The 24,945-nt window shown below is 40.9% G+C and overlaps 1 protein-coding gene across 1 annotated transcript; it reads left to right on the top strand.

Annotated features, from left to right (window-relative positions):
- The first annotated feature begins 1,375 nt into the window (after positions 1–1,375).
- On the top strand, positions 1,376–24,579 carry LOC109960960 (protein phosphatase 1H-like). The gene is made up of 10 exons (XM_020601462.1): positions 1,376–1,662; positions 5,325–5,514; positions 6,452–6,823; positions 16,160–16,272; positions 16,459–16,543; positions 17,420–17,538; positions 18,297–18,360; positions 19,772–19,879; positions 21,163–21,314; positions 21,924–24,579. Exons 1-10 carry the CDS (start codon positions 1,427–1,429, stop codon positions 22,069–22,071), a joined length of 1,587 nt encoding a protein of 528 aa, XP_020457118.1. The 5' UTR covers positions 1,376–1,426; the 3' UTR covers positions 22,072–24,579.
- Positions 24,580–24,945: the final 366 nt, after the last annotated feature.

A 24,945-nucleotide genomic window follows, 5' to 3' on the forward strand; every position in this document is an offset into this window, starting at 1 on the left:
GTCCCAAGTCCTGTTTTCAGATGAAAGCATATTCTGCATTTCATTTGGAAATCAAGGTCCCAGAGTCTGGAGGAAGACCGGAGAGGCACAAAAGTCAAGCTGCTTAAAGTCCAGTGTGAAGTTTCCACAGTCAGTGATGGTTTGGGGAGCCCTGTCATCTGCTGGTGTGGGTCCATTGTCTTTTATCAAGTCCACAGTCAACGCAGCTGTCTACCAGGAAATTTTAGAGCACTTCATGCTTCCCGCTGCCGACAAGCTTTTTGGAGCTGAAGATTTTATTTTCCAGCAGGATTTGGCACCTGCCCACACAGCCAAAATTACCAGTACCTGGTTTAATAGCCATGGAATAACTGTACTTGATTGGCCGGCAAACTCACCTGACTTAAACCCCATTGAAAATCTATGGGGTATTGTCAAGAGGAAGATGAGGGAACACAGACCCCGAAATGCAGACAAGCTGAAGGCCAATATCAAAGCAACTTGGGCTACCATAACACCTCAACTGTGTCAAAGGCTGATCGCCTCCATGCCACGCCGCCTGGATGCAGTAATTAATGCAAAAGGAGGCCCAACAAAGTACTGAGGACATAATACAGTACATTAACACACTTTTCAGAAGGCCAACATGTGTTTAAGATCCTTTTTTTATTGGTCACATGAAATATTCTAATTTTGTGGAATACTGGATTTGGGTTTTTTTTTGTCTTTAATCCATAATCATCAAAATTGAAACAAATAAAGGCTTGAAATATTTCACTTTGTGTGTAGTGAACTAATATAACATACAAGTTTCACTTTTTGAAACAAATTATTGAAATAAATGGACTTTTCCTCGATATTCTAATTTTTTGGCACATACCTGTACATATTCTCTTTCTGAGCATCATTTGTTTGCACTGTTTTGTGTAGGGCTAATTTCATATGTGTTATTTCATAATGTTTTCAGTATTAATCTAAAATGCCGAAAATAATAGAAACAAAGAACACCCGTAGAATAGGAATGCATGTCCAAAATATGACTAGTACGCTAATATTTGTATTTATTATTATGGTCTCTATTTATAACTACTAGATGTGAGCCCGGAGACGATCCGTGGGATGAATTTTTGCATTGTCCACGCATGGACGCATCACGTGACTCGCTAATCTTCACTGTATTTCCGCGTTCTCGACAGCAGAGTTGTTATCACCCATCTCCATGGGGATGTGCGGGCTTCTACCTAAGCATTGTGGTGCTCATCACTCTGCCCTCCGGCTGTGGCTGTTTCCGCTCAGAATGAATGAAGCCTTAACCATCTGAGCGTCTACTCCTCCGACTCTTATTCTCCACTGAGACTGTCGTCGACCAGCGAGGCCGAGCTGGGGGGGGGGGAGCGCCGGCGCCTCGCAGCGGCCGACGGACATCCCGCCGCGACGCTCCACCAACATGCTCACCCGGGTCAAGTCCGCCGTAGCTGGATTCATGGGTGGAATTATGACTGGGGGTAGCACCGGCGGAGGGGGCAACCCTTGTTCCGAGCTGCCGCTGAAATTCCCATATATGAGACCTGAGTTCCTTGGACTGTCCCCGGATGAGATCGAGTGCTCCGCTGACCACATAGCACGGCCCATTCTCATCCTGAAGGAAACCGGGAGGTTACCGTGGGCCACCGGATACGCAGAGTAAGTAGCCCGTCGGCAGAAGCTCTCAGAGCGGCTCCGGTTGGGGCCTTTAAAAGTAATGCATCCACGATCAGTCATGTGAAACTCTATGACCTTGCATGTGGTCATCCCAACATTTTCATGAAATTGCTCCTCAGGGTGAAAACATGCGGCTAGCACACAGACACAGACTAGGAGCAAAGCTGCACCTGCTGTGACCTACATCCATCTCCAGCATGGTTTTAGATCCACTAGCATCCTTGTATTTGTATGCAATCTTTGTTTCGAATTTAAAAGGCTATTACAAATGGATGACAGCCTTCATCCAGAGGATCGCAGCAGTCATAGGGCCCAAGCTGGTTTTCATATACAAGAGGATGATGTATCTACAGCTGTGCACTATTTGTGTCAACAGCCACCAGTTCACAAAGATGCAAACTCATACAGTATCCTGGTTTATCAGTCCATACTACAGCATGCTATCTAGTTTTAAGATGAGGTGAAGAGTTTGTTGCTGCTTATGCCTTCCATTGGTGTTTCTGTAGTATCGACATGGTATTATGGTGAACCATGTTTGCTTATGTAATATGACATGTTTCACACAGTGGTTTTACCTTTGAACATGCATTCCCTCACAAACCTGATATATACAGTAGCTTAGAAAATCCCAGCATAGTGTGGATTTTTTGATTTCACAAGTAACAATTCTTGTCAAGTTTCAGCACCTTTCTAAAAGCTTTGATGATTATGTATAATATGATAAATTGCTTTGTAAGTACATCATTCCCCAGGCTGATATAAAAAAAATATATTACCAATTTATTGTATGCAAAACTGCATTAGAATCCGGTAACTTATTCTGAAAGGGGAATGCTGGTCCTTTCCTTTAGGAATGTCCTGTCAGTGTGATGTGGGAGTCTATATATGACTGTAACTGGACGTTCAGTTTACTGTACTGTACAGTACTTGTGTTGATTTAGTGATACTGATGGATGTAGCCTGGGGTGCCAGAAAGCAGCAGGGAGCTCCTGGTTTGACCTTAATGGATGAAGTGATTCTCTTTAGTAATAAACACAACCACCTGGCAGGAACACCCCACAAAGTACAATCAATGTACAATGTACAATGCTGATGGATGGTTATATAACATCATAGAATCTGATCCAGAAAGAGAGAGAGACCTCTTCTGTAGTAGAAGGGCATGGTACAAGATGTATAATGTGAGTACAGCAAGGAGCAAGTTACTTTCACTAAAATGCCAGCGATCCATTTTGACCATGTGTGTTGCTTCTATAATTTTGGTTTGGTCTGCAGTGTTTTCAACTCTTTTCTTTCTTTAACACACACTCACTTCACACTGATTCTCAGAGCAGGCATGACGTGTCTCTTTGGGACCAGTGTGGTAAATGAGTTCAGCTCGTCTCAGCATTTATCTGTAATTAAAACCTCCTATGTTGTCATTACAGCAGCCCTTTTAGCTCTCACCTCTCCACAACAGCAGAATAGGCAGGAACTGATTATACTAATTTTTTAACAATAAAAATCCAAGACAAATCAGATTTCTACATGTTTTGTTTTAGTGATCATAATTTACTGTCCACTAAACAGTTTCCCAGACTGTGATTGCCCAGTCAAAGCTTAGCTTGCCTGTCAGGCTTTGGATAGGGGAGAACAAGGTAAAATGAGCCACTTCTTACATGTCATGATTGTATGGCAAAATGAATATCTATTTGTTTCAAACAACAGTTGCTACATATGCTTAAGGTTGTTGTACATCCCCAGAAGTTAAAATGTATACAATACTAATACAATTTTAAAAGTATGGCCCATCCAAAAGGTTGATCCTATGGAACAACTTGCCCCCAGGTAGGGGTAAGATGAACATATGGATGGGGCAAGTTGAGTCTTATTGGTGCCTGTTGGTGGACTGTCATAACATTTCATACAGTTATTCATTTCCCCCTCAGGATCAGCAACAATAACTTTGATTATCCCTTTATTTTTCATCAATTTTTCAAGCACCACACTGCAAACTTTGCCTGGGAGCTGAAGCTTTAGCCTGAGTCATGTATCATGTAGCTTAGCTATCAGTTTTATTTACCATTTTTCAGGCTTCTCAAAGAGTCAAGAAGAAACATTAAAAAGTCAACTTAGGACAGAGTTTTCAACCAACTCACCTTACTAACTTACTCACCTTATTATGCTACTATAGGTTCATATGATATATGCCAGTATTTCAACTAGCAAAATGAATGGTTGCCAGCTACAAGCGTTTGTCTGTCTTCTGTCTGTCTTTGTCTATAATCAACAATCCACAGTTTTATAATTGCCAAGAATTTTGAGTGGTCATTTATCACTGTATAAGTAAATTGCATTAGAATTACATATTGATGAGGATGTGCTATTTCAACCCATCCTATCTTATTTGCATTCAATCTCACATTTTGCTGTTGCATTTTCTTTTTTTTTTGATACAGGTGGTAGTGCAATCCTGAGCAAATCCTCGGGAAAAAGAACTAAGTTAGGACTCTTTGATTGAGTGTTTGTTGTTCTTTCATGTTTAAAGTTAAACAGAAGCAAAGATTTGAGCCATTGTGCCTCACTAAATAGTTATTATATCCTTGGGGCCAATATCTGACCCAGAATCTGCTGCCGAAGGCAGAGAAACAAGGAGGTGTTATATGTCTGCCAAATATAGGGGATAATGAGGTTGTGCTCCTAATGGGAGGAAATCTAATTGTTCTGAATGAAACAACAATTTGATTGTCAGGGAAATATTCTTCATTCTTTGTCCAAATAATTAAATGTGGACAAATGAGATTCTCTCTATCACATGCACAAAATAGTGCCAGCTGCACCATTTCATGAAAACACAGCAGGATTATTAAGTTAAGTACACTGTAGTTATGAAGAATGAGAATTGCTGTTGTTGATAGTCTTTACATTCAGGGTTCAAAAGTCCATGTAAATGTTTTTTTTTTTTATCTCACACACACACACACACACACACACACACACACACTAATGTAAACTCTGCATTACATTTGAACCACACATATACAGGTCATCATATTGCTGTGTGTGTTGACAGTGGATTTGATGAAGCAGACAAAGGCTTCCTGGACTTTTGTGCACCAGTAAAGTGGTTGATGCGTCATAGTGTTTTATGGTTGTAATAACTCAGAGGTACAGTGGTAACGCATTAGGTTTAAAAGCAGACCTGAATAATCAGAGTGAAGATCAGCCCCCTGGACATAATGGTTTTTATACTATGAAAGGATAGTGGATAACACAGACAATGTAGTGCCACTCGTTGGCTCTGGAACTCAGTAGCATAAGACTTTAACATGGAAGGCAATTTTTAAGATGCCCTTCCTGTAATCACAAGGAGGATATACAATGTAACACTGTACATGAATATAGGACCAGCTGCTGTAAGCAGTCTCTACAAATGTTGTCCCAGAACACACATAGCTACATATACAGTAGTTTACAGTAGTTTCATTTAACCACTTGTTTCAGACCACAGCTGCCAGACTGGGAAGTTACAGCCAATGGTGCATCTTGTAGCAACAATTGAAATGGAAAAATGACTGTTGGCAGGTGGCTGTGGACATGCATTAAAATCCTAAAAGCCTGAGTGTGTATATATATTGCCCAACATTCTGTCCCTCCTCTTACAGGGTGATTAATGCTGGTAAGAGTGCACTGAATGAGGACCAGGCATGCTGCGAGGTGGTAGTAGCTAGAAGGAGACCAGTGAGTTATTGCCCTCCCTCCACGCCCAGCAAGACCCCTATCGCCAAGAGAAGAAGCTCCCTGCCCAATGGAGAGGGCCTGGGGCTCCGCATGGTGCACAGCAAGCTGGGAGAGGTATGAAAATACACAACCACAAATGCACTCTTAAGTCAGTGCATTAGTAGGCTATATGCGCACAGGGTATACAGTTTAGATACTGTACATATTGTATTTAAAGCCCCAAATCAGAAAAGGTTGGGATGGTATGTAAAATCAAAATTAAAACTGAAAATAGTGATTTGTAAATCATCTATGTTCTATATTACACTGAAAACAATACAGCAGCACATTATTTGATGCGATAGCTCATCAATGTGCACGCACGCACACACACACACACTCTACTACTGCGAAGGCGGAGTGTGCGCTTAGATGGAAGTGTGCTGATACCGCATTGGTGTGGGCTAATATCTTATCCCAAATTATTATAGCTGTTAAGAGAATTTCCAAAGAAGCAACAAAGTCACTGGAATCTTTCAATAAGAGGTTGGTTTACTTGCAGCAAAGGAGACAAGTCAGCATGAGCATACAGAGTTGTCTGAATAAGCTAGTCTAAACATCACAATATATAGGACAAGGGGAACTCCCTAAAGATCCATTCCAGGCGTTAATCAAGTTGAGAAGAAGATTCAAACAGGAAAATTGAACTTAGGAGGCTTTGCCCTGATAACCCCTCAGATGATAAACAATATGTTGTCCATTCATCTTCACAATATATGGCAGGAAAGAGTTTATGGCTGGCTCCTTTAAGTCTGGAATGCCATCCCGGCTGAACATATAACAACACATAGAGTACTGAAAACAAAGATAAAACATGTCCTTCAGTTCACACATGCAGTGTCTCACATTAAATTCATTTTTCCTGATTTAATATACAACAGGAGCTAAACAATTAAATCCCTTTATACTTTTTGTCATAATTGTGTGGTTGAATGTGGTTATATCTGATTTTGCTGCTTATTTACTTTGTTTTTTGTGCTGATTAATATACTTTCTGTGTGCATGTCTGCAGGAGAGCGAGGGACTTGTGTTCCATTACTGGGCCTTGTTCGATGGTCACGCTGGCTCAGGCGCAGCAGTTGTAGCCTCCCGCATGCTACAGCACCACATTGCCTGCCAGCTCCAGGTTGTTATTGAGATCTTACGCAACCTGGCCCGCCTGCCCCCCACTGTGCTGGGGGAGGAGCCCGACAAATGTCCCTATCTCCAGGGAGACACCCCAGGCCCTCACCGTGCCCTGACCAGAGCTGCTTCACTTCGCGGGGCTGCAGGTGCGCCCGGTTCCCCATGCACCACTCCACCCCCTCCTCGCTTCTTCACTGAGAAGAAGATTCAGCATGAAAGCCTGGTGATAGGAGCCATAGAGAATGCCTTCAAAGAGATGGTGAGAGACCAAGAGACAGGTGCAAGGTCAGGATGAATTCAGTCATCCTGATCAGTCAACCTGTCATGCATCATTATTTAACATTTTATGACATACGATTTTGAGATTTTGAAAAATGGCTGCGTTCCTATTAGATGAACACATTTCGGGGTCTTCTATTGTCCACTGTGACTCACTGAAATGGGATACAGGGACACAAACTACATGAAAGCTGTATATTGACAATGAATCAACGCAAATTTAGAGGTGAAATCATAGTCAGTTAATCTATTTTGACAGCAGTTTTGATGATCTTCAAAGTAATTTTAAAATGTAAAAAATGTAAAAATCAATGTGAAAATTTGAGTTTAAACTCAGATAAAACAAGAAATTTCAACATGTCACCCTTGGCTCTTTGAAACAGCTTTTTGACATTTTGTTTAGATTCAACAAATTCAAGATGATTATTAAAGATACTGAACACAAGAAAAAGAAATGGCACTGTTTGCAATTTCCTTGTTTTCTGCATAAATTGGTCATGAAATGTGATCTGATCTTCACCAAAGTCACAAATACCAACAAACACAATATTGCTAAGGTGGTAAAACACAGACAGTCATGATCTTTCATGTCTTTATTGAACACACCCATTAAACATACAAAATGATGGTGAAAAGGCAGCACAAGGCTTCTGATGTCACTAAATGTCAACTGAAGTCAGATGTTAGGAAATTTGAAGTCCAATCAATGAAATAAGAATGGAGATGTGGTTTATAACTACCTTGACTTATAAAAACACTCAAACTGTGTCAGTGTGCTATTCACAAACAGCATCAGCTGATGTGGGCCAGGCCTTGCAAAAAGGAGACTTCAGAAGACCTACAATCAATAGTTGTTGATTTGCATGTAGCTGGAAAAGGTTACAGAGTCATCTCAAAGGCTGTTGATATTCATCAGTCCACAGTTAGACATATCTATAAATGGAGACGGTTTGGCACTGTGGCTACTTTCCATAGAAGTGGGCGCCCAGCTAAGATCACTCCAAAGGCACAAAGCAGAAAAAAGAACCCTAGAGTAACAGCTACATTCTTGAAGCATTCATTGGAGTTGGTTAACATCACTGTTCATGACTCAACCATATGCAAAATATTGAACAGGCATGGTATTCATGGCAGGACACCATAGAGGAAGTCATTGCTCTCCAAAAATAACATTTAAACATGCCTGAAGTTTGCCAAAGTCCACTTTGACACTCCACAGCACTACTGGGAACATGTCTTGTGCACAGATGAAAGTAAGGTCGAATTGTTTGGGAAAAACACACAGCACTATGTCTAACTTAAAAGGTAGAACCATGTAACAACATGAAAACATCCCAACAGGGTGTATGGTGGAGGGAGCAGCATGATGTGGGGCTGCTTTGCTGCCTCTGGACCTCTGGACCGCTTGCTATTGTGGAGGGGAAAATGAATTCCCAAGTTTATCAACATATTCTACAGGATAATGTCAGGGTGGCTGTCCACAAGCTGAAGCTTAAAGGAAGCTGATTGATGCAGCAGGACAATGACCCGAAGTAAATCTACTACAAAATCCACCTTTTGGTGTGGCCCAGTCAGAACCCCAATAGAGATGCTGTGGAATGACCAGACGTCCTAAGAATATGGCTGAGCTGAAGCAGTTCTATAAGGAAGAATGGTCCAAAATTTCTCCTGAACATGAAGCACTTGCTTGAGGTTATTGCTGCCAAAGATTTTTCAACTGGTTATTAAATCACTGTTTCCATTACTTTTTCCACCATCACTTTGTATGTTTAATAGGTATGTTGAATAAAGGCATGAAAGAGCATGACTGTTTGTGTTTTATCAGCTTTGAAATATTGTGTGTGCTGACATTTGTGACTTGGGTGAAGATCAGTTTACATTTCATGTCCAATTCATGCAGAAAACCAGGAAACTGCAAATGGTGCCATTACTTTTTCTTGTACCTGTAATTGTTAGGATTATCTTTTGAGTGACTGGCATATAGAAAACAGCTACAAAAATGTGCTTTGGCATCTTACAAAATGTATCCAAAATGCTCAGAGAGAGAACAGACTTTACAACATTAACTAAGTTATGTTTTATTGCTTTCCTTCATCCCTATTTTGTATTGGATGTTACTTTCATGTTGCTTTGAGCAGAGATGCTGCTGTAAGCCATAGCCTATGCAGTACTACCACTAGATGGCAATGGGAATCTGTCCAAGCTTGACCCTGTGAAACTCAGACTACAAAAGTCACTCTAAAGCTCTTTCCAACCCCCTGCCATCCTTTTCCTTGACACAGTAAAAGAAGCACTCTTACACTTGATTAGACAACCTTTGTAGAAATGATCTCTGCATCATTTAAAGCTGTGGCCTCCACTATCCTTCAAGACAATGCTATTCAACAGATAGCTGTGTCTGCAGGGTTTCTGCACAGGCCTGCAAAAGTTCAAAAATTCACTTGGTTATTTCCAAGTCAGAGAAAAGTAGGTAGTAGACTGAAAATGCATGTAACAAAAACATAAAGCTGTATTTCAAATGTACAGAAAAAATGTACAGCTTGAACGTAGTGTAAATAGGCAGAGCCACAGTAAAGACAGCTGCATTAATTTGTAATAAAATGTGATCTGATCTTCATCAAAGTCAAGAGCACTGACAAATATAATGTGCCTAATATAAAAACACAAAAAATTCTGATCTTTCATGAGAAAGATCTGAATTCATCTTTCTTTATTGAGAACAACCATAAAAACCTCATAGTGTTAGTGGAAAAAGTATGTGAACCCTTGAGTTAATGACCTCAAAAAAGCTAATTGGAGTCAGGTGTTAGCATACTTGGAGTCTTGTTAAGAAAATGAGTTTGGAGGTGTGGACTAGAGCTACTTTGACTGATAAAAACCACTGAAACCTATTGAGTTTGCTCCATACAATAATAATATGTTTATGTGAGCCATGCCTTGCCAAAAAGAACTTTCAGAAGATCTATGATCAAGAATTGTTGATTTACATAAAGATGAAAAGGGTTATAAAATGATTTCAAAGACTTTAAAAATTCACCAGTCTACAGTTAGGTAAATGATCTACAAATGGAGACACTTTGGGACTGTGGTTACTCTACCAAGAAGTGGGCACCCAGTAAAAATTACCCCAAGAGCACAACAAAGAGTCATCACTGAGGTAAAGAAACAACCTTGAGTGACAGCCAAAGATTTGAAGGCATCATTGGAACTGGATGACATTTATGTTCATGAGTCTAGAGTACGTACAACATTGAACAAGCAGGGTGACTATGGCAGGACACTACGAAGGAAGCTGCTGCTTACTAAAATTAACATTGCTGCATGGCTGAAGTTTGTGAAAGAGCATATTGACACTCCACAGCGGTATTGGAAAAATGTTTTGTGGACTGATGAAACTAAGATTTAAATATTTGGAAAGAACACGCAGCACTACATCTGGCGTAAAAAAGGGCACTGCATATCATCATTAAAACATCATCCAAACCGTAAAGTATGGTGGAGCAAACATCATGATTTGGGCCTGCTTTGCTGCATCAGGGCCTGGCCAGCTTGCAATCATTGAGGGGAAGATGAATTCCAAAGTGTATCAAAAAATTCTTCATCAGCTGAAACTCTGTAGAAGTTGGGTGATGCAACAGGACAATGACCCAGAACACCAGAGCAAGTCCACAACAGAATGGCTCCAGAAAAACTAAATCCGCCGTTTGGAGTGGCCATGTCAGAGCCCAGACCTCAACCCAGTAGAGATGCTATGGAATGACTTGAAGAAAGCCCTATGTACACAGGAGACCTCCAAAGAATATGACGGAGCTAAAGCAGTTCTGCCAGGAAGAATGGGCTAAAATTCCTTCTGAACATCCTGACTCTGTAAAGATCGGTTGGTTTGTTTCATGCACCTGTAGTTAGTAACACACAAGCCTGACGTTGTCATGTCATTCTAAATGAAGATGCATGGTGTTAACAGCCTTACATCCTGCAGACACTTTGTGTTTGTGTGTTCTTAGTGTACTGAAGGATTATAAGACATGTTGTATATAGGTGCTCATTTCTATAAGTCAAGTCAAGATTTTTATTTGCCATGTATGCATAAACAGACGGTCTAGGCATATAGGAATTCTTGTGCAGCTCTACTTTGGAGTCAGGTAAGGAGTCAAAAGTCAGAAAGAACACTTAGTCTTAAAAAATCACAGGAGAGTGTGTGCTGACAGGCACAAAGAAAACACTGCAGTTGCCAGTTTTACAGGCTGGAAATTGGCCAAACATCAAATACACACACACACACACACACACACACACAAGGTCAAATGTCGCAGTGAAGGAGGAGATATTATAATAATAATAATAATAAACTTTATTTATATAGCACTTTACAACTCCGAAGAGCACAAAGTGCTGCACAATGGAACATATGTGTCAACTAAAAAAATACTAAAAACAATCAGTCCAAAAACACAGGTTTATAAGATCCTAGCAATAAAAAGTTTCATCAAAATAAAATAGTATAAAACAACAAGTTAAACCATGTCCCTTTGGGGCAGATAAAATGGATTAAGCACCAAAAGCCTGTTTAAAAAGATGAGTTTTTAAAGTAGACTTAAAAACTGCTAGCTCGGTCATAGACCGAAACTCAGGCGGTAATGATTTCCAGAGTCTAGGACCATAGACAGCAAATGAGCGGTCGCCCCATTTTTTGGATCAGGCCCGCGGAACAACTAAGGACAAGTGCTCAGCGGAGTGCAGGGTTCGGCGCAGAGCATAGATAGATAGCAGCTCTAACTGGTATATTCTCCGACATATATTCTCACATTTCTCACATTTTTGTATTTGCCATCAGTCTTACTGCAGCAGGGAAAAAGCTTTTGTAAAGTCTAGTTCTGTGTGTGATGATACTGTCCGCCCTGCTGTGCCTGAGGCTGTAGGTGCAGTTTTTGTGTCTGAGCAGGAAGTGAGCTGGGTGGCGTGGGTCTCTGAATATGTTTTCCGTCCTTTTACGACAGCGATCTGTAATTATTTCAGAACAATAAAACCTGAGAGCATCCTCCTGAAAATGAGAGGATAGTTCATGAACGTGCGCACCTCCTTCTGCTGGTGTTTTGTTGAAATCTGTTTCCCCATCAAGATGTTTCTCATAACTTGAATCCTAACCACGACCACTGAGGGGGTCACTATATTAATACCAGTCAGGTTTTGAAGCAGCACAGTACCCATACTGCTGTTTTGAAGATGATGAATGATATTATTTCTCCACTGGATAAGGCACAGAGTTGTGCAGCTTTATTTGTTGATTTGTCTCAGGCAATTGACACTGTTGACAATGCACTGTTACTGTTAAGTACATTTTTCAGTTGGCTGTACTTTACTTAAGTAGTTTTAATTATGCCTACTTAGACCTTTTTGCCACTACATCTAAGAGCATATATCAATACTTCCGACACTACATTTCTAAGTTGTGTTACACGTTACACGCATCATCATATTTAATGATGATGGTGTCATCCTGGTAGGAGACACAGTCATGAGTGTGCAGGGTGAAGAGTTTGGGGCTGAGCCAGCAACCCTGCAGTGAGCCTGTGCTGATTGTGAGCTCAGCAGACAGCCGCCCTTCCACTTTGACCACCTGTGGTCTTTCAGTCAGGAAGTCCAGAATCTAGTTACAAGTGGGAGTTGGTACACCGAAGTCTGTCATCTTCCCGGGCAAATGGTGTTGAATGCAGAACTGTAATCCAGGAAGAGCATCCTAGCATATGTACTGCTGTTGTCCAGGTGTTTCAGGGTATGGAATAAAGCCAGAGCCGTCGCATTGTCCACTGATCTGTTGGGGCAAACGGGAGGGGGTCTACAGTGTCCGGGACCATGTGGTTAACGTATGCGAGGACCAGTTTCTCTAAGCACTTCATGGCGACTGATGTGAGCGCCACTGGCCTGAAGTCATTCAGAGTGGATGTGTCTGATGTCTTAGGGACCGGCATGATAATGGACTTTTATGAAACTGTGAGGAACTATTGCTTGGGTTAAAGACAGGTTGAAGATGTCTGTATACACACTAGCTAGTTGATCCCCACAGGCTCTCAACACTCTAGGGAGAGACACCGTGTGGTCCCGCCACCTTATGGGGGTTTACCTGTTTCAGGGCCTTCAGGACCTGTGTGTGCATTACCTGAACCGCAGGGGGGTTTTGACGGGGGTGTCTGTGTTCAACCTGTCAAATCTCGCTTAGACGTTGTTGAGGCTGTCCGGGAGGGTGGCATCCTGGGGGACTGTGTTTGTTGATTTGTTCCTGTAGTTTGCGACTGCCTGGATTCCTTGCCACATACTGCGCGTGTTGTTATTGTTACGGTTCGTGAGGGCGGACCCCAGAGGCAGACACAGAGACCAGAGGAGTGGGAACCAAAGAAAGCAGTTTTAATCAACAAAACACAGGTATTCAGGGTGGCAGGCAGACAAGCAAGCTCCGGGCAACCAGGACAAGCATAGGATGACCGAGGACAGGTAAGGCGAGGAACCAGGAGGACGGGCAGGTGAGCTGGCAGCAGGAAGGACACAGGAACCGGAAGATCAGGATGACAGGTGAGTAGACAGGTGAGCAGCAGTAACCAGGAAGACCAGAGGACCAGGATGACAGGTGAGTAGACAGACGAGCAGCAGTAACCAGGAGGACCAGAGGACCAGGATGACAGGTGAGCAGCAGTAACCAGGAGGACCAGAGGACCAGGATGACAGGTGAGTAGACAGACGAGCAGCAGTAACCAGGAGGACCAGAAGACCAGGATGACAGGTGAGTAGACAGACGAGCAGCAGTAACCAGGAGGACCAGAGGACCAGGGTGCCGGTAGAGTAGACTAATCACAGCATTGGAGCACTCGCTCCACAGCACAACGGGCAAGCAGGTTACTCACAACACACTGGCACACCTCGAAGGAGGTCAGGAGTTGAGCACACTGGAGAAGCTTGTTGGAATTTCGGCATTACGGCAGATAACAGGCAGATGCCACGCTCACAGCACACCAGACATTCAAAGAGTCAAGGGTTCAGATTGGTGGAAAATAACAGAAGGCGAACCAACAGTATTCAGGCGCTGCTCGTAGCGAGACGATCAGGAAAAGAAAAAAACTCAGCTAAGTGCCAGGCGACGAACAGATAATAAATTGAGAGTCCAGAGTGGATAAAGCAAACATGAAATTAACCAAAGCCCAGCACAACCAGAGAGCGGTAATCCAGCATGAACACAGGAACATCAAGGAGCGAACTCAGGGCGTGTGAACATTAATGATCCAACAAGGATCAGGAAAAGAAAAAAACTCAGCTAAGTGCCAGGCGACGAACAGATAATAAATTGAGAGTCCAGAGTGGATAAAGCAAACATGAAATTAACCAAAGCCCAGCACAACCAGAGAGCGGTAATCCAGCATGAACACAGGAACATCAAGGAGCGAACTCAGGGCGTGTGAACATTAATGATCCAACAAGCAAACAGTGGGAAACAGGGTGTATAAATATGGAGCAGGACCGGGAGATAACGAGTAGCAGCTGTAAGCAGTAAACGCTGATGAGCTGGGGTAAAGCTGGGGCATGTGAACTGAAAGAAACAGGAAGCCAACCACAAAAAATAAAAGCACCAAACAGGCAGCGCCACCCAAAACATATAGTAGCTCTCCAGTTTTTAGAAGTATGCTCTCTTTGCAACCCTGATGGACCTCTGTAGCTCATACCAGGCTTTCCTGTACTCCACTTGGTCCCCTGACTTAAAAGCCTTTCATCTCTTCCTGATTTTCTGTTTTATATCCCTATTAAACCAGGGTTTTTGGTTCTGTGGCCCCTTTGAAGATGCTCCAGTCTGTGGCCTCTAGACAGTCCTGCAGGCTGGCCTGTGCACAGTCGTTCCAGATGTTAACAGTTCTCACTGAGACTGGTTTCACCTTGAGTCGTTTGGTGTAAGCAGGTTTTAGCCAGATTGCTGGGTGGTCAGATCTACCAAAATGAGGCTTAGGTAAAGCTGAGAAAGCGTTTCTAATGTTACTGTAACATTGGTCCAGTGTTTTGTTTCCTCTAGTAGGAAAGTACACTACACTCACAATGATACATTGCAGCTCCCTAGGTAAATAAAATGGCCTTAGCTTTAATGTTAAATACTCCACATCTTCAGAACAGAATTTGGAGAGAATCTTTCAGTCTGTGCACCAGGACTGTTTGACAAAGGCGGCCATTCCTCCTCCACGGGTCTCGCCGATTTCAGCAGCGCTGCGACCCTGTGTGAACACAGAGTAACCATCCAGAGTTATACCCTCATCGGGAGTCTCTTTTCCCAGCCATGTTTCACAAAAACACAGCAGGGAGCAGTCCTTATGTCCTTCTGCCAGGTAATCTGAGTGTGGAGTTCATCCAATTTATTATCCAGAGACTGGACATTTGCGAACAGTATAGCGGGGAGGGCTAGCCTGTCACAGCTAACCAAGTCCTGGAGCCTCCGTTTGACTCCCCCTGTCTCCCTCGTCTCCACTTCGGTTTGTTGTTATCGGAAGATCTCTCTGCCGGGGGTCGGCCTGGCATCGTGTTGACATAGCATGTTAGCTCTGGGTGAGAGTCCAATGTGCTCGGGTCAAAATCTCCAAAAAGACTGCGCTCTCTTAGTAATAACAAAGTCGCCTGGTCATAAATAACGTTTCTGGTCTTTACTGTTGCTTTAACACAGCACAAATAAGCAAAAGAGAAACAGCCTGACTCCGAGTGAACTGCGAAATCGCACACTGAGGAGCGGCATCTTGATCTTGATATTTGTCAGTACTCAACTTAGATGAAGATCAGATCATATTTTATGACAAATTAATGCAGAAACCCATGAAATTCCAAAAGGTTCACAAACTTTTTCTTGCCACTGTACAAAGCTGCTGGAACCTGATGATGCTAAGTCAAGATATAAATCTTCTCATATGTCACTGCTCACACATTATTCATGCACTTCAAGGTTTTGTTTACTGACATGTGGTGAACAAGGGGTTCAGGTTAAACTAACCAGCAGTTCATCACAATGCCTTCTAAAAAGTTGAACTGAGTTTGACTATTTTGCTCTTCCTTTTTCTTATGACCCTTGTAGTCCTATTTATGAATGTTTGTGTGTTACTGAATAGGAAAAAAGCCCGGACTGTTAATTAGGCTCTCTTTCTGCCAGTGTGGGCTGCTGACAGTGGATTTTGACTTTATCAACATTTCTTCATTTTTTCTGTCACATGTGGGTGGATGTGGGATATATTTTAGCTTTTTGTCTGTTGTCCTCTTAAGTGATGTTTTATTAATGATTATCTGTCACTCCCTTTCCCAGGATGCCCAGATTGAGAGGGAGAAACAAGTTTATAACATCTCAGGAGGATGTACAGCTCTCACAGTGGTTTATCTGCTAGGAAAACTATACGTTGGGAATGCGGGTGACAGCAGGTGTGTGTACTTGTGCTTCTAAATGAAAGGGATTGTGAATGATGCATGGAAAATTACACTACAGCAGACACCAGGGAGCCAAAGATGCTGGGGCAGAGACAGCTGCAACTAATACAGCTGCTTTTTCTTTTGAATATAAAGCTGCATGTTTATGACTTCTTCTGACGTTTTTGTGTGTATCTGTAGGGCTATCATTATTAGAAACAATGAAATCATTCCAATGTCAACAGAGTTCACACCAGAGTCAGAACGGCAGCGACTCCAGTTCCTGGTAAGAAAACTCTGTCTTTCATTTTTACATAGAAATACAAGCAGTGTTTGTGTCTTCTATTGAAAATACAGTGCTGCTTGACATCAAGACATTTTCATGTGAGGTTTGTTGTATGACGCTCTACCTCAACCAACTACAGCAATAACATTCTGCTTACACATTAATGCATGAGTAATAATAGTCCATTTATTTAGCAGTATAACAGTCACATGGGCCATTTTCCTAATTATACACTATATAAAAACTTTCACTTAAGTAACATTTTCAATTCTTGTTATTGAGTCTATAGCAATAACAGCCTTATTTTTAAATGAAAAGGTCCCACTGAGTAGATTTCTGGTTATAGTTCTACCAAATTTAAATTCCTTTAGGATGCACAAAACTGCAGTGAAGTCAAACACAGGGTGAGAAATTCCTTTAACATTTTTTATATTAAATTATTAAAAAACTGTCCACCTCAAACATGTACATTTCAGGCTCAGTCCTCCTCAGTGTGTGTTACCAAGGTGCCTCATGTCAGTGATTGTACTGACACCAACTCCACCCTTCAGTTGTCAATGAAAGCTGTCACAACTAATTTGCATGTCAGTCACAGCAGCCTTGACAAATATAAGAATAACCTTTGTGAATGCTCACCCAGAATGTTATGTGTCCACGTTTTTAAAACTGTGAATAACGACTGATATATTGTTAATTGAATTTTTTCATTCTCCAATATCATACTCAAAATTCCTGTATGAGTTGGGCTCGAGGGTGAAGTGACAAAGGACAAAAACAAAATTCATTGTGATGGAAAATGACTTTCATTTTATCTGCAAATCTGCAACACATTTAGCTGCTTGATTAACATGAGGACTATCACTGGCTGTCCTCCAGGGTTTCATGCAGCCTCACCTGTTAGGAAATGAATTCACACACTTGGAATTTCCCCGGAGAGTACAAAAGAAGGAGGTGGGCAAGAGGATGCTCTGCCGAGACTTCACCATGAATGGATGGTAATTGTTCCCATGTGTTTTTCCTTTTCTTTTTTTTTAGACACACTTTTCACTCAGCAGATAAAACTTCTGCATCCCCAAATTATCTGCCTTACCATGAATCATACTTGTCAAGTTATGATGTGAAATGAAAAACTGCTACTGTTCTAGGATTGCAAGGTGGACTGCATCTGCCTTACATGAAACAATAGTCCGAGAAAAGGGAATTTGTACTGTGGTGTGTATTTTTGCTTCTCTCATGTGTCATCTTCTTTTACTGCTGCTCACACTCTTCTATACAATGAGTGCTGAAGAGACTATAGAGAGCTAATGAGGGAGCAGGCTAACCTTATGTGATACAATGAGACAGCAAAAATAGTCCTGTATGTTCAGGGCTATGGGGGTTAGCAAGGCACCATGCTGTTTGACTGTGGCTACAGTGGAAGCCTGTAATGAGATGTGCTTTAACTGGCACACACAAGGTGCATTTCCACTGTCGGAACCTAATGAATAGTACACTCTGTGCTTCCCAGCATAACATCATGGGTCATGCATTGTCTCACAGAGCCAATGTGACACAGGAAAAACACTTAAAGTACCATAGTTAAAGACATAATTAAATAGATCTCCAAGGTTTCCTCTTCTCTTTTCACTACATTTGTGCCTACATGTGCCTCTTTTTCAAAGTGTGATTATAATATTTATGTGTGAGAGTGTGTCAGAAAGAGAAGATATTAATTCACTTTTGGTCTGCTTTATGTTTCTCTCCTCAAATACAGGGCTTATAAGACCATTGAAGATGAAGATCTCAAGTTTCCACTAATATACGGTGAAGGGAAAAAGGTAAGGGTGTGTGTGTCTACTTCAAGCGCTGTACATTAACTCTGAAATTCAGAACGGCAGAGGAAAAAGTAAATAATTTACTCTAACACAGTCAATCTCACACACACACACACACACACACTACATAGCTGGCAGCTGCCCAGAGAATGGACGAACACTTGATCTCCGATGTGTGAGTATCACACTGTGTGCATGTGTGTGTGTCAGTGTACATCCTGACTAGACGAGAGCAGATCGGCCCTCTATTTCACATCAGTAGCTACTTGGATCACACACACAGACATTTAGACAGACACACATCACTCGGGAGATGACAATTGTCTCTCTAAGAAGTGAAGTTAATCCCCACTGGAACAGAAGACTTGAGATTAGAAAAAGAGGCCAAAACCAAAAACACACTGCCAAATAAAATGCACAAAATGCTTCAGGTCTTCAGTTTGTTTCATATTTTCAGTTAATTTTGATGAAAGAGTGGAATAATGTGGAAAAAGATTTTGATGTTGATTTAATTTTGATGGGTTTCAATGCCCTGTCACATAATTGTGCAGCCAATGAGTTCTGTGGTCTCTCTGACAGACATTTATTCCAATGATACTTTGAGTTTCTCCCTTCCCATCTCCTCCCTTCTCCTCTCTCTCCCTATGCATCTATATGCCACCATTACACATCACTAACCTTACTGTCAAGTGTCCTGAGATGACTTTTGTTGTGATTTGGCGCGATACAAATAAAATTTGATTTGATTTTCAGCCCCTTTTCTTCTCTCAGTTGTCGCCACCATTCAAAAGCCATACCAATGTTAATTCTGGTTTTACTTCTTACAGCATCCAACTTTTTTTTAATTGTAACTTTCTCAAATATGGTCTTCCCGTTAGTAACCAAAAGCTGCTGTGGGTACCTTCTCTGCCATAGCTCGCTAGCTTTAGCTGTAAAACAGAGTGGTAACATGTATGCCTGCAACTGCAACGCCTTGTGGGAGACTCTTGTCTTGTGCATTGAGTGCATGGGCAGAGTGTGCACAAGAAGGAAGTAGGTTGACAGACAAGTAGCCCTTTCAATGGCTTTGCTTTGACCGAGTCACATTATTGCATTGGCTTTTTTCAGCCCTGCTGCTGCCACAGAATGTTTTTCTTTGTGTTGTCAGTGCTTTTAATTTATTCATTGCCATCGTGGTGAAAAATAAATTCAAGAAATGTAACAAAAAATGCTTCTGAAAGCAAACGCCAACCATACCTTTAATAGCTTAGTATGTCAGCAGATGAAATCTCCCCTACACAATGTGGAGTGAGAAGTTAGCACCAGCTCCACCACCCACTTATGTAGCACATGATGAAACACAAAACAAAATAAATGATTTGTAAAAATGAAAAATGTGAAGGAAGCCTAAAATAAACCAGTCTGTGTTTCACAGGCACGGGTACTGGCTACCATCGGTGTCACACGTGGGTTCGGTGACCATGACCTCAAAGTTCATGACTCCAACATCTACATCAAGCCGTTCCTTTCCTGTTGCCCTGAGGTAAGAGCTATCCCAGCAAAGAGGTCACTTTTTTGATGACCCATCAACCCCCAAACTGGGGGCGTTTCCTGTGGCCAGTATAATTTCATTTATAACTAAATTATACTCATGTAGTTTTCTTTGCTTTGTCTCATGATTTCTGACCTATATAAAACATATAACTTACCCTTCTTCCACATCTGTCATAGCTTCACCACAGTTATTAGAGGTAGCATTTTGCTGCTTCTTTGAACAAGGTTCTTTGCTTCAGGAGGACTTGAGTTCACCTGTCGGACTGTCTGGCACTTTCTTCACAGCGCTTTCATCTTCTGATGTAGTATGTCTTAGAGAGTTTTAGTTTTGCATTTTTCCTCCCAGAACTCTCTGCTTCTTCTTTAATTCATTAATACCCAGGTTCATATCAGGTTCACTTGGAAGATTTAACTCTTTTCAGTGTGTCTGTGTGCGTATCTTGCTTTGTCCCACAAAGACAACTTTCACCTCTCACCAACATTTGGTTCTTTGTAGAAGCCACACTAGACTTTTTCATTGTCCGTCATTTTGATGATGATGTCGGTCATAAAAATTCCATCAGAATTTATCATCAAGCTAAGATAAATTGCCCTCTGTTTTTGTATCGTGCAAAATGATGGAGGTTCAGTGGCAGACAATAACCAGTTAACGTAATCTCTGGTTCCTTGAGATGCTCTGAGTGACTGAAAGCTGTGCTAAATCCATTAAGTTGTGAAAATGCTGGGTCAGTATACTGTAGATTCCAGCATAGTTGACAAGCTTGAGTAAATATAGTATAAAATTCCACCTTATATCAAAAAATAAAAAGGAGCAATAGAAAAATACACTTGAGTTCAACAACAGAATCTTAATTACTTATTGCTGGATGTGTATTGTATTGTTTTGGTGCACATTTATCATGTAGTGTACATGAATTTGATAACATCTGTTTTTAGGGTGACGATGAAAACTCTTGGCTAATTGTGGATCATTTTGTGTTTGTTTTGTGTGTCAGTGAGCTTTGTCCTTGTCATTAAAATAAATAAATTAGCTGATTTGTGTCTTCAGGAGTAAAGTGATGTGATCCCACAGTGTGCACGTATTATTATTTTTTATTCTTTATATACAGTTTTCAGTAATGTTTTATGGTTATTAAAGATTGTGGCACAAAGGGAATACTGTTTCTGAATTTCAGCAGTGAATACACAACCAAAGTAATAACATCAAATGCTGCCAGATACTGTAGCTTAATAAAAGAGTCTCTCCTTGTGTTTTGTGTTTCTGGCTTACAGGTGAAGGTGTATAACCTCATGCAGTATGAACATGGAGCTGATGATGTTCTGGTAATGGGAACAGATGGACTCTGGGATGTCCTTTCTAACCAGGAAGTAGCCGAGGCAGTCACTACTTTCCTCACCAACTGTGACCCTGATGACCTGCACAGGTGGGAGACTATTTATTTTTTTCTTCCATTAGAATTTCGCCACTCAAAGTTTGTCATGGCAGATGTGCTTTCTTTGTGTTTTTACACCAAACTGTGCATACGGTAGACTGCGCTGCATAATTTATTCAACAGGCACAGTTTCTGGTTGAGGGATAAATACAACCTTGGCCCATTATCATTTGCTTTCTGTATCTTCACACTTTTTATTTAAGCATTTTGGCACACCAATGCAGAGAGGGTCAAGTATCCACTCACCATGTAAAATCGACATGCTCTTTTGAGGCAAAAATTTTAGTCAAGTGGTAGAATATTAAATCACACTACAACCCCATCAGTCTGTACTGCACATTTCAAGAGTAAGAAAGTCACTTTCAGCTTTTCCCGTTTAGGGGTCGCCACAGCGAATCATCACACTGACGACTCACATGTTGACATTTGGCACGTGTTTTACGCCAGATGCCCTTCCTGACGCAACCCTGATTTGAACCCACTAGCTTACAAGGGATGGCTCCATACTGTACATTTCAAGAGTGCATTTAAATATTCAAGTGGCATCATGGTTCATACAGCATAAAATGAGCTACAATGGCTCGTATACCTGTTGTCCAGGTATACAATGGCTGCACAAGACCTGGTGATGCGAGCTCGTGGCGTGCTGAGGGACAGAGGCTGGAGGATCACCAACGAGCGTCTGGGCTCCGGAGACGACATCTCGGTCTTCATCATACCACTGATGTACGGGAATCGTCAACCGTAAGGAGCCTGACATAGGTGCTGTTGTTCAAGGACCTGAAGGGCATGTAGGCTCTCAAATCAACAGGACTGATGAGCCCTGAATAGAGTATACCTTTTCATTTTCTTCAGTGAAGTTTGCACATTTGTATTTTCCCATGCCAGGTGGAACACAAAAATTTGTTGGTGCTTCATTTTTTTGTAGGAATTCAGGATTGATCAGATACAACATTTACTCCTCACCGGAACTAAAGTCAGCATTGCTTTGTTAGTTTATTTTTTAAAACCTCAAAAATAAAAAACAAACAAAAATAACCTCTTTAACACATAATGATTTAATGTAATTGGTGTCATAATAATTTGGCCTACTAAAAGTGAAACATTGAATGTTGAAAGTGACAAGAGTTCCGTAAGACAGTGGAGGCGACTGTTCCTGAACTTCAGAAGAGATGTGAAAGCTACAATATTCTTTTCCAAAGAGAAAAAGACCTCTGTCTTTCTTTCTTTCTTTCTTTCTTTCATTTTCTGCACCTCTCACACTGTACAGTACTTGGCTCTTCCTGTTTATACCCTCTTTTAGTTCCTTCTTCTTCCCTTATACTAAACTTGTTTTATATATAAAAAAAAAAATACTCCATCTTGTGACCGTGGACCGGGCTGACAAATCGGTTGTGTTTTCCATTTTGCCACATGGGGCTTTGAAGGATTCTTTTGCCGAAGAACTGCTTCCAATTTCCTGAACAGATAACAGAACTGACAATGTGGACACAGAAGCAAAGAGATGAAGAGCTGAAGTTTCCTCCTCATAGTAGCAAGGCTGATAAGAATTCTTCTTATACTCAGGTTGTTCTGTGGGTATGTTAGCTAGTAACCATAGGCATTTTTTTTTCTTTAAATAAGTCCATGCCTGAGCTTCATATTTAATACAGATAAAAGAATTGTGTCTATTGTCTCATCTAACGCTTGGCAAATAAACTAATTTCCCAAATGCTGAGATATTTCTAAACACTGTGTGTCAAGAATAATTTTTCAAACTTAACTAAATTCCCCAAATATGAAAAACAACCTCTTGAGACTCGGTGTTAGATTAAAGGCTGACCTACATCACTCACCAAGGAGCCGTGATGAAGATGTAAATATTCCCAGCAGCAGTGAAACTTAAATTCAGTTCATAAATGTAATTCGTAAAAAGTCATAAAATACTAAGTCCAGCTGAAGAAAACTTTGAGGGAGAAAAAAATGGAAAGCTATGTTTTGCTTTAACATGTTTTGTATGTTTCATAAGCTTTAGATGCTTGATTTACTGTGTCAGTGCATGCAGTTCCATATTGTAGGCCTGAGTTTATGAGCTACTGTGCAATAGTTTGCAGTGCTGTTTCTTTTATATATGGACTGAATTTGCATTTATGTAATGTATAAAAGAGTTTGTGGTAATGTTATTTGTTTGTATATGTGCAGAAAGTATGCATATATTTATTAGGTTGATTTTTTTATTTCGCATCTCAGACATTTAGCCTCTAAAGCTCACCATCAACATGTTATATTGCGTTTGTTTGTCTGTTTATCATTGTAGCTTGGACTTTTTTTGCTGGCTGCTGACAATTATTATCTGCATTCCTCCAAGCAGCAGCTATTTGCATTTACCTGAAGTTCACAGGGTGCATTTTTCTTCCTGTGCGTTCAGTCAAGGAACTATTTAATTTGGAAATGATGTATTGCAATGCATTTTATTGGGATGTGCTATCGTACCTCTTGAGTTGCATCTGTTCTTCCATCAAGTAAGCTGTTTGACAGTTACCAAGTTTTTGAACTCGCTCTCTATTTAATCATGAACTGAATGTCCCGTTTTACAGTAGTTTTGTGTCACAATTATCCTGCTGCCACCTAAGCTTTGTTTTATGCACTCCAGTTCAAGAGAACGAACAATCAGACTTTATTCCACATAGAGAGTGAATGTTTTGAACTAGGAGCATTTAAGATAAAGTGTGAATTGAGAATGTGTTGAATGTTCATCCTTCTGCTTGTCATTAAGCCATTTTCTCTTAGATGAATGTCAAAGAATGAATATATTATGAATATTACGAATATATTCTCATCCTCTTTGTCACCCAGCTGCTGTTCATTGACTCAGGTTCAACAGTCGTGTAGTTAAAGTGGTTTTAGAGTGGTTTTCTAAACACAGGGACTCTGTGGTGGTTTATTAGTTCTGATATATTTGTAAATTCATGGAATGGATTAGTGTGTGTGGGAAGCACTTAAACTTGAAAGCTGACATTATCCCTTAAGCCCATTGTGTAGGTTTTCTTTTATGAAGTTGCTGTATTGTGAAAGTAACCGCTGCAGTTGGGTTTTTTTCTACTGTAGACTATAAGGTTTGCTGAAAATGACAAGAGCTTGAAGATCTTTTCTATAGCAAAGAGGACATTTGAAGCCCAATGGAGAATCATTTTAAGTGACCGTTGTGCTACCCTCAACCTCTTTATTTGTTAATGTGACATGTACATTTTTTACTGTATAATAAAAAGATAACTTATGAAGTCAAAAAGAAATATTTTTTAATGTTTCCTTGTGCAACTCTAACTTATTTTTGGGGGGGTACCTTTCAGTGTTTCTTTTCAAGAAATGAAACAAGAAAATACATGTTAAAGATTGATGTAAAAAACTGTTGTTTGTATCATTAAAAAAGGAAAAAGTGAATGTCAAGTAAACTCAATATGTAAGCACTCAAAATCAGTGGTTCCCCAAATCCTTCCATTTGCAGTCTAAAACAGTTGACAGATCTAATCAAACTGAAGGTACAAGAAATGAAAAGGAGAAGTGTAGAGGGGCTAATCAATATTACAGCTGTTTGTGTTTTCTTTGTGGGCAAGCAAACACTAACAAACAGGGTTAGCTGGCC

The sequence above is a fragment of the Monopterus albus genome, unplaced genomic scaffold, assembly GCF_001952655.1.
Source record: "Monopterus albus unplaced genomic scaffold, M_albus_1.0 scaffold51.1, whole genome shotgun sequence".
Taxonomy (NCBI): Eukaryota; Metazoa; Chordata; class Actinopteri; order Synbranchiformes; family Synbranchidae; genus Monopterus; species Monopterus albus.

Excerpts from the sequence above, each read along its gene's own strand:
- LOC109960960 (XM_020601462.1), top strand. The coding sequence starts at position 1,427 with ATGCTCACCCGGGTCAAGTCCGCCGTAGCTGGATTCATGGGTGGAATT. Across the intron at positions 16,273-16,458 it reads GGGAATGCGGGTGACAGCAG|GGCTATCATTATTAGAAACA; the intron begins GTGTGTGTACTT and ends GTGTATCTGTAG. Across the intron at positions 17,539-18,296 it reads GACTTCACCATGAATGGATG|GGCTTATAAGACCATTGAAG; the intron begins GTAATTGTTCCC and ends CCTCAAATACAG.